The sequence below is a fragment of the Montipora capricornis genome, chromosome 13 (assembly GCF_036669925.1).
Source record: "Montipora capricornis isolate CH-2021 chromosome 13, ASM3666992v2, whole genome shotgun sequence".
Classification (NCBI taxonomy): Eukaryota; Metazoa; Cnidaria; class Anthozoa; order Scleractinia; family Acroporidae; genus Montipora; species Montipora capricornis.
In genome coordinates this window covers 4,681,895-4,691,894 of record NC_090895.1, presented here as the reverse complement: position 1 = coordinate 4,691,894, position 10,000 = coordinate 4,681,895, and the positions used below count along the sequence as shown (strand labels likewise).

At 40.0% G+C, this 10,000-nt stretch overlaps 2 protein-coding genes across 2 annotated transcripts in view; one reads left to right on the top strand and one right to left on the bottom strand.

The window, feature by feature from the left end:
- Window positions 1-10,000, top strand: part of LOC138029770 (tyrosine-protein kinase receptor Tie-1-like) — a 556,173-nt gene that overhangs the window by 221,526 nt on the left and 324,647 nt on the right. The gene's annotated exons all lie outside the window — the stretch shown is intronic.
- The window catches only part of LOC138029420 (probable oxidoreductase PXDNL), a 41,321-nt gene that overhangs the window by 9,432 nt on the left and 21,889 nt on the right, over window positions 1-10,000 (bottom strand). The window contains exon 2 of the mRNA XM_068877165.1: window positions 8,079-8,345. Within this exon, the coding sequence (XP_068733266.1) occupies window positions 8,079-8,345 (267 nt within the window). The remainder of the gene's footprint in view (window positions 1-8,078; window positions 8,346-10,000) is intronic.

The following is a 10,000-nucleotide window of genomic DNA, read 5'->3' as shown; positions in this document are numbered from 1 at the left end:
TGGCTACTGGGAGACGAGTGCGTGTTCGCCTTCTATACAGTAGCTGAACAGGTGAGGCATCGATTCCCTCAAAAGATGTATTGCGCCATTCCAGCAATGCCCACATAGGATCACGCTTATCAGATGGGCCTTTTCTTAGCAATGACGTGAAGGTCTCGGCGGCGTTTTCAACGCGACCATTACTTTGCGCGCGAAAAGGACTTGATGAGATGTGGTGAAATCCCATTCCGTGCTGAAGGTCTTAAAATCCTCACTGTTGAATGAGGGTTCATTGTCGCTGACAACGGTCACAGGAATACCATGCCTTGAAAACCAAGGCTTCAAATCTGTGCTTCAAATCTGTCGCGAGTACTTGTGGTGCTATTTAGTTCTTGCACATCAAAATAGCCAGAATATTTATCTACAGCTGTCAAAAAGGTGTGCCTTTCCAGCGCAAATAAATCAACTCCAACTCTCTGCCAAGATAACTTTGGGACATCATGTGGCCTCGCGGGCTCTTTGCATTCTTCTGGTCGGTAGCTGTTACAAATGCCACCTTTCGACAGGTAATCTTTGAGCTAGGCTGTGATCCCAGGCGAGTAGACAATATCGTGGGCCCAACGCAGTTTCCCTTTCATCCCCATATGTGGCTCGTGCAGGCTCTTTACAATTCTAAGGCGCTCTTTAACAGGTATTACAAGACGATGGCCCTTGTAAACCAATCCTTGTAAACCAATCTTCTGTGGTCAGCTCATCCATGTTGTTCCAATACAGCTGTCATATTCACTTGCCTGAGCCAAAGCCTCCGGCCTTGATAGATGACATTGGATGGAATCTGCAGCTCGGCTGTCTCCTCGCACAACCATCTCAGACGGGCAAGGGACAAACTGAGGTCTTCTTCATGTTTGATGTGCTCTAGCTCGAAGGCAGAACGACAGAACGCATGTCACTGTCGAGGACGCTCTGCTTAAGGTGGCTTACTGCAGTTTTCCAAAGAAAAAGATCAAGAGTTTGAGATGTGTCAAATTAAAGCAAGATATGACATACAAATGGTTAGGGTTAGGGTTTAGAGTTTACAATTCTTCTAAACCCTAAGCCGAGCTCCTGACCGAGTTCTTGGAGGGGGCACTGGAAACGAGACATTTCAAAGGCCTTTTTCCTCAAAACCTAGCCGTACGACCAGGGTTAAAATTCTGGGAATTAGTAACAAAATAGGAAAACGAGACCGTCAACATTTGTTTTTGAAAAGGTCTATCAGACAGTTTTTCAGTTATTATCAAAATACAATAAAAAAAGTAAGGTGACACAAACACCAACCCAGTGTGACTAATTCATCGCCCATGCCCACAATAATTTCACCTGGTCAATTAGCAGCCATGGACAGCTATTTTTCTTCGTGAAAACACAAACTCCCTTATTCACGAGATAAAAAAGGCCTATTTACAATCATCATAAAAAATAAAGTACAAACTCGAAAAAGGTCTATCTAGAAAAAAGATCAAACATAAATTTCATTTAGAAAGCACAAGACTCAGACAGGTCTGCCTACAGGCGAACCCTCACATTCTGACATCTTAGCTGGAACTCACTTCATAGATTTCTCGCGAGTTTGTAGTTGCACATAAAACTCAAGCTGAACTTATCAAACAAAATTAGCCATATACTTATGAAAATCACATGGACAAACCATGCTTCTCTGTCACATGAGAAGCAAAGTCAGTAACACGAGCAGGAGACATGCGAATCACGTCATTACGGGAGAAGTCACCTAGAGAAGAAAGAAGATATGAATCAATCTTATCACGATGAGCAACAACAGAAGAACTTAAAACAGGAACAGATGACGAAGGAGAGGAACACGAATCAACTGAGGTAATAGGTTCACTATCCGAGGTAACAGCCCCTCTTTATCGAGCTTGGTGGCCAACGTGTAGTTATTCCAAGCAGAGACCCCAGTTTGTTGGATAAGGGCTGTGGAGCCACCGTTCAGGTAAAATATGTCGGGAGAAGGTATTTGAAAATTCACCATCGTTGTTGAGCTCGTATTGCTGTTCGAAGGACGGCCTTGGCCACTACTTTCAGGCATACATTTAGACAAATTCAACCACAATCTCTCGCTTGCTAATCCGTGAGAAATCATTGCACTTCTGACACCACGTAACGATGAGCAGAAGGACAAGCCCACACGGATTTTTTAAATATGTTTTCGGGTTGCTATTCAGATGTTTATGGTATACCTATCATTATTAAAAACTCGATAATATGATAAAGCAATTCGACATTTTAGAATGGCATTTCATTTTCACCGTTCAATCAAAGTTTTAGAGGTTCATTTGAAATGGATTTGAAAGTGCAGTTGGTAAAGGATCCGGGTGGACTTTCATATACCGGACCAAAATGGCGGAAGACCCATGAAATGGCGGCTCTAATTGAGGTGAGCGTTGGTTTGTTGTAAAATGACCCATCTTCTATCCTTGCAGCCATGTGGAACTTTCTTAAACGTTTTTTTAATTCCTCGATTTCAGTAACAAACAGTAACAAATTCGTTTTGCTAGGCGACCAGCCCTAAAAGATAGAATTACTCTGAGTGAAACAAATAGTTAGCGTGAAGATTGTTTAATTTTCGGGAATAATTATCTGGAAAAACGAAGTGAAACACTGGTTGGCAAAAGTATGAACTCTTCTCTTACCTTTGAAAACTTTCAGGCCAAATGTTGTGGCTCTCTTTGTATTCTGTAGCACAGCATCATCTTGTATTCTCAATATTTCCGATTCATAAATGCTGGCGAGTTTACGCCAGGCATTTGTTTTGTTTGGATCACGCATTCTTCACTCGTAGGGAGTGAATAATGCTCAATTACTCCGAGATAGCGAACCAATCATATTGCTTGAAACACCAAGATCACTGAGTGAGCCACAACGATATCTAAAATGACCTAAAATGGGCTACAATGGTTATGTAAAATAAATATAGACGTCTCTAATCCCTTAAATTAAATAAAACAGAAAAAATGGTACAAATCATTTCACTGACCTCGCTATTTGTTTTCTATTGTAGATGTAATTCTTACCCTGTCCTAGTATCTTAAGTAATTTTTATATTTCATTCTGATTTTATTTCCACATTTATTGTTCTGTTTTGGATATATTTCATACAGTTTTTCTCATAGATAGTTTTGTCTTACGCTCTAAACATGACCCTTTGGCTCGGGCAACTGGGCAACCATGCCTCACGTATGACAATAAACTTGATTGATTGATTGACTGATTGATTGACTGATTGATGTGGTTTCCAAACAATTAACGTTCACGTTAATGGTCATTTGTGGTAAGTTGTGGTACACACTCGGTTCCACGGTTTTACTAACAGGCATTTGCTTTGAGTGGGGGAGGGGGGGGGGGGGGGGGGGAGGAAAAGAAAACGCCTCTTCCCATGAGAGACATTTAAATACTTTTGTCCTTGGGCCATTTCAATTTCAACAGGAAAAGAAGACAAACAGCGGTTACAAACATTTTCATTTTATACTTGACGTTTCGTATGTTGCAGCATACATCATCAGAAGTGACGGTTAAAACTGTTACACAGAATTTTAAAAAACTAGAGCGAGGAACTGGTGACTAGTTAAAAAGTGCGATAACAAAATCGTAACTTTCGGTAGTCGATTCTTCCGGAAGAAATTAATAAAGAAAAAGCTTCTCACTACCAATGTTTTCATTGAAGACAATTTTTTTTAGGGGAGAGGGTATAATTTTCCAGGGGGGGGGTTTCCCTTCTAAGGGTTTAATGGGGACGTGCGGCCAGGGATTTTTGTCTTGAAAAGGGTATCGAATTTATCATTTTTTGTCTTAATCAGGGTATCGATTTATCAATTTTTGTCTTAAACTGGGTTAAATGTCTTAAACAGGGTATCAAAAATCGGAATTCTGTCTTAAAATGGGTAAGAAAATCAGTGATATTTGTCCTAAACAGGGTCAGGGTATGAGGGGCCGCGCCGCACCTCCCCAACCAGGGATACATTGAGTACCCCCCCGGGATAATTTTACTGTTGAAAGGTATTTGTAACAATCACGTTCCTTAACGTTAGCAAACAGCGGGATTAGCATGTCACGTAAGCCTTCTTGTCACCCGTCGTGGAGATGACGGCGCGAAAGAAAACTGTTCGCCTGACAACGCAGTTGTCATTTGCGTAGAGTTTACGGCACAAAAATTTTGAGTTTGCCCAGCAATGTAGGTTTGACTGGTGCAGAGTTGACAGCGTAAGGATTGTGAATTCACCCAGCAACGCAGCTTTGATTGGTGCAGAACAATTTAGGTGATTAGAGACATCTGTTTTAGATACTGTAGCTCCTCATTTTAGGTCATTCCTTGTTTTAGTAACTACGTGAAAGAGCTAATTAGACCGTGTTAAATTTGCCGGTTGTAGTATGTACAAAAGTCGAAAGAAAGCTTCTCCTTTCATTTACTTTTCTGTAAAATTACATCTTAACTCTGTTAGAAATAAAAGGACAAGTTTTGCATCTTGTGTGTGTACATTTGAAAGTTCCTGGTTGATTGTCTGACTTGAAAGCGCTCCTAACTAGAAAGTTGCCTATGTTTTTGTCGCGTTTGAATGAAATAAGTGGTGGTAGAGAAAAGATGTGTTTAGTTTCGGGATCATTGCGGAGAATTTTGAAGTTTTTGAGAATTACATTTTTGACTGCAAGGTTTTGTGGATGATAGGTGAGGGTGAATGGAATTCTGTTGGTTTCTTAACCTCTGTTAAGTTAAACTTTTGTAAATTAATCTGTGTTAACGTTTCTCGTGTTATTTCATGTCATTTGGCTTACATTACACTATTCAAACAGAAACCTGGACAACTTACCAAACAAGTTCGTACTCTTTCGCGCTGTTGCCCAACATAAAATTTCGATAGTTTTTCCATTCGTCTTCCGAGCTGACCGTGAAAAGTCTGTAGGGAAGGGAAATGTGGTGGATCGGGCTTTTTATGCCTCACACCAATCAAAAAACCAAGCTTATTGATGCCACACTCACGCGCTTTGTCTTGAAACCCTCCGTAGTCGTCAAGAACACAAAACTGAAGGAGCTCCCTTCATTTATTCTCACGTAAGTTGACCATCTTTTCCGTTGCGATTGGTTCACAAGCCGGTACAAAAAGCAAGAAAGAAAAATCGCTCGAGCGGTCATTGTCTGCGTTGTCATGATTGGACAGATCGGTCTGCATGCGCATGCCAATTTGCTTATGCCACTGATGTCAACTGACGTCACGGCATGTGCAGAATTACAATGTCCACGAACCATACGTTCAGCGGTCATCATAGCCATGAAATCAACCACGTCATGTTCACGTCTCCACTGGCTTCTTTCATTAATATATAGATTTAGCCAAGCCTAGGAGCGGAGATCCCGTTTCTAACCCCAGAAAGCAATATAATGTATACGGAAATAATTATGCTTCTGCATTAAGTACAAAATTAATAGCCATTATTACCATATACAGTTAACAGTGACCAAACATATCAAACACCTGTGAGCTGACAGCAGTAAACAAACAAGCCTTGGCAACAATAAGTGACAATTTTAATCAGCAAATAAAACTGAAATTACATGAAAGTTAGACATTTCAAGGCAAATGAAAGGTATAGAATCTATATAGGAGAAATGAACACATACCGTGCATTTTTACCTTTCGACACACCCATCCGAAAAATTGGTTTTTGCCCTGAACAGGACTCGAACCCACGCCTCCCTGATTACTAGTGGGGCATGCTAAGCCACTACACCATCAAGGCTACCACGCTGGCAACGCAGCAGATTAATGAGGTGACTTCGCAGCGTGGGGATCCCTAGTGCCCAACTTTCCTTTACTTGAGTGTGTATCCTTGCCTCTAAACCCCAGAAAGGATTTAGAACACAAGAAAGTTAGACATTTCGAGGCAAATGAAAGGTATAGACTCTATATAGGAGAAAGGTGCACATACCGTGCATTTTTACCTTTCGACACACCCATCCGAAAAATTGGTTGAATACACACTCAAGTGAAGGAAAGTTGGGCCCTAGGGATCCCCACGCTGCTAAATCACCTCATTAATCTGCTGCCAGCGTGGTATCCTTTATGGTGTAGTGGCATAGCATGCTCGACTAGTAAACAGGGAGGCGCGGGTTCAAGTCCCGCTCAGGGCAAAAACCAATTTTTCGGATGGGTGTGTCGAAAGTTGAAAATGCACGGTATGTGTTCCTTTCTCCTATATAGAGTCTATACCTTTCATTTGCCTCGAAATGTCTAACTTTCATGTGTTCTAAATGCTCCTTTCTCCTATATAACTGAAATTACATGCAGAATAATCTATTTCACACAATTTTCCGTTGACTGTCAATCTTTAATTCCTCTCTCCTCAATTTAGAACAACAGCAAAAATCTTACTAATTTAAAAGTCAACCTAAGGCGTAGTAAATTCGCTCACTCGACTGCAATTTCACAATCAAACAAAGCAGCTCACGACTGGACATCCCTTTCACCCAAAAAGCCTGTATGTGTGATGGTTGAAATATGTAAGAATCTCTGTCAACACGGAATTGCAAACGTTTTCAGGCCTTCTTCTTTTTTTAGTGAGTTTTACAAAATATGTGAGGCAGTGAGGCACATATTGAAAACCGTTGTAAATAAATGTTTTGTCTCTCGCCCTATTTCTCTCAGCTTTACGGTGATTTTCATTGAAAGTTTCTCTTCTTCTCCTTCCTCGGCTTCTCTCGAGGCTTTCTTCGCTTAAATTTCTCAAATTTTGTAGCCTCTTGTCTCGTACTCTTTCCTGCTCTTTATCCCGTTGCTCGTCAGTAATATGATTTGCCGCCAAGAAAACACGGAGTTGCCAAATGCAACTCTGCCACTCGATTTCTTGTCCAAGGAAAATTGCCCGAACACTCCCCTCCCCAGAGGGTCTCCTGCCTCCCTACCGCGACAGTCTGTACGTGTACGTGGCGTCATAACTAAAATTTCTCGCATTCAATTCTTGCACAAATCCCATAATACACCTTTTACCCCTCAAAAATCTGCATATGCATTGTTTTCGACTTCTCTTGGGACATTTTCATGTCCCATGAGAAATTGCAAACAATGGTTATGGAAAAGTTTTGGGGGTAATAGAGGTGTATTATGGGATTGTGCAAGTAGTGAATGGATAGATTTCCCAAAAATTTTTAACCATGGTGCTCCGCTGGAGTGCTTCGCGCCCCTGAGCTCCGCTAATATCATTGTCTTTTCGACTGGGATTAAACTTTCAAGTAAACTTAATTTTTAAATAATAAGAACCGGTCTAACTTCATACTCTATCAGGATATGTAACCAAAATCTCGAGAAACGTACATCTACTTTATACATGAAATTTTAAAAAGTGACATACCGAATCCCCATCTTTAAGCTGAAATATACCGTATACCCGATTTAGAAAGCTACTGTATACCGTATACTCAAAACTCCTGGGCCCGGTTCCTCGAAAGCCGATTAACTTAATCCAGGATTAGCGTAAACTTTTGTTTCACGTTTCCAACTTTTTGGTGAAAGTTTCTTTTGATTATTTTGTTTTTCAAGATTGACGTCTTCTCATGGAAAGTTCTCCCGAAACTCTGCGCTGAACAACATTTGGGCGTAGAGAAATAAACTGCTAGGATAAGTTTTAATCTTAGATTCGCGTCAATCGGCTTTTGAGGAACTGGGTCCTGGCCGACCCTGAATCTCAGTCTTTTAAAGGTCTTTTAAAAGACATTTTCACTGTGGAAATCCGCTGCTTTGTAGCCGCGTTACAGCGGTTCCAAGTCGAACGAAATCTTATACATTTACTCCAATTTTTGCCGTGTTTGTTCCCCAGCCAAGATGGCGTCATTGACCGCGGAAAGGTTTCTTAACTTAATACCCTGCCATTTAGACATCTGAACTGTTAGCTAAAATTGATACCAAAAACATACCTACCTTCCAGAAATATACAGAAAGTATGTTTCAGGGTAGGCATGTATATAATTAATTAACTATTTTTGGTATGTTAAGTTACTGGTATTACTGCATATACGTGTTTGGGAGATCGCTGAATCTCTACAAAGTACTCACATCTGACTGTCACGTTGACTGTCTTGTTGGCAACTCCAGCTCCATTGGAAGCTGTGCAGCGATATTGTCCACTTGAGTTTCTGTTGGTGTTGTTTAGAATGTAAACTCTGTTTATCGCTGGCAATTTCTCGATGACTGTACCGTCACTTGCTACTCTTCTCCAGGTGATGTTTGGAGTTGGCTTACCAGTTGCATTACAACTCAAAATAAGAGTGGCGTTTTCACACTCATCATAATCACTTGTCAAGTAATCAACTTTGGGGGGCACTACAATAGAAATGCAAATGTAATAATTCATTTATACACTAAAACAGACAAAATAATACATGTAAAAGGGACATGTTGCACTTTTCAACTTAAAAGGACCTCAATTCACTTTACCACCTTTAGCCATCTGTCATTAGTTTTGTCACAAATAATGTCCAATGGACGAAAGAATGAATGAAAGAAACCATTTGTTTGTTCCTACTCACATTAATTCACATCATTTCTACACAATATTTGATGTTTTGCGAAAAGCACTGGTAACTGACCTTTCACGGTTTCGGACACCTTATTGGTTGGGGGGGGGGGAGGGGGGGTTACATTACAGTGAATGTACTGTATGGGAATTTTTCCGACTTTGAACCCTTACAAATCCTCTAAGGTCTGACGGTTGTGGTAGCGAAAGAACTTCTCAAAAAGCACTTTTATTGAGATTCTTTTCCTGAAGTATGGCGATCAGACTCAAGCTACAATGACTGCAAACGAAATTTGTACATTTCATTTACATACAAGTATAAACCCTTGTAATCAAAATTCTGCAAATTTCCGCAAAATTTGAAGCGACACGAGGAGATGTCTACTATTCAATTTTCAGACGTTGTGCTTTGTGCAATGATCTAATTTTCCGTCGACTGAATGACATCAATAAAATGACTAAAAAGATTTCAAAATTTTTCAAATCTACCGCTTTGTGGCGGATTTATAGAGGTTTTAAGGACTGTGCCTACTATTGGTATTGTGCATACGTTCTGCGCATCTCAGGACACTCGGATTTCCTTTTGGTAGTAATAGGTCTTAGTAATAATAACAATAATAGGTCTTATTGTTTTTTAAGCAAAAATAGATGCTAAAACAAGAACACTTACATTAAAAATAGCAGAAAGAATTAATTAGAATTACAAGGCTATCGACATTGCATAAAATAGACATTACATTAAACAGCCACTCTATATTTGAAAAAAAGCCTGTTAAAAAAAACTATTTTTAAGACGCTGGGTATTAACCCTAGGGCGCTGAGCTTTCTTTCATTTTGGGGACGGAAGGGTGCAGAGGATGACTGGTCATACTGGAGATCTTCTCGAAAAGTGAGCGATCAACCTCTTTTAATACGCTATATTTGTCAATTTGGTACGAAATATAGTTGCGTTTAAAGCAGCGCTGTACAAAATTCTGGACCGTTGTTAATTCAGGTATTGAGGAGGCGTATACGAGTAGACCGTACAGTAGTTTAGGTAAAACAATTGATCTAAAAACGTAGTCTACATCTGGTTGTTGGTATCCCTCTTTGCGTAAACATCTTATCACATAAAGACACTTGTTGGCCTCCTGCAGCTTAACCTTAATATGCTCATTAAATCTATGATTACTTTGTTTTGTAACCCCTAACACTTTAAAACAAGAAACTTGCGTTATATTGTTCACAGGGTCTACATAATGAGCAACCTTCTTACAAAGTATTAGTTCATTACATCTTTTAGGATTACATGCCATGGCATTATCTTGGGTCCAACTGAAAAACTGATTGACAACCTTTTAAGAAAGATCTATTTCATTTTTACATACTTTGACTAGCAATTAAGGTGGTGTCATCAGCACATTTAATTATGCTGGTAAGACTATATATCCCTAATGGCCAAATCGTCAATAAACAAATTGAA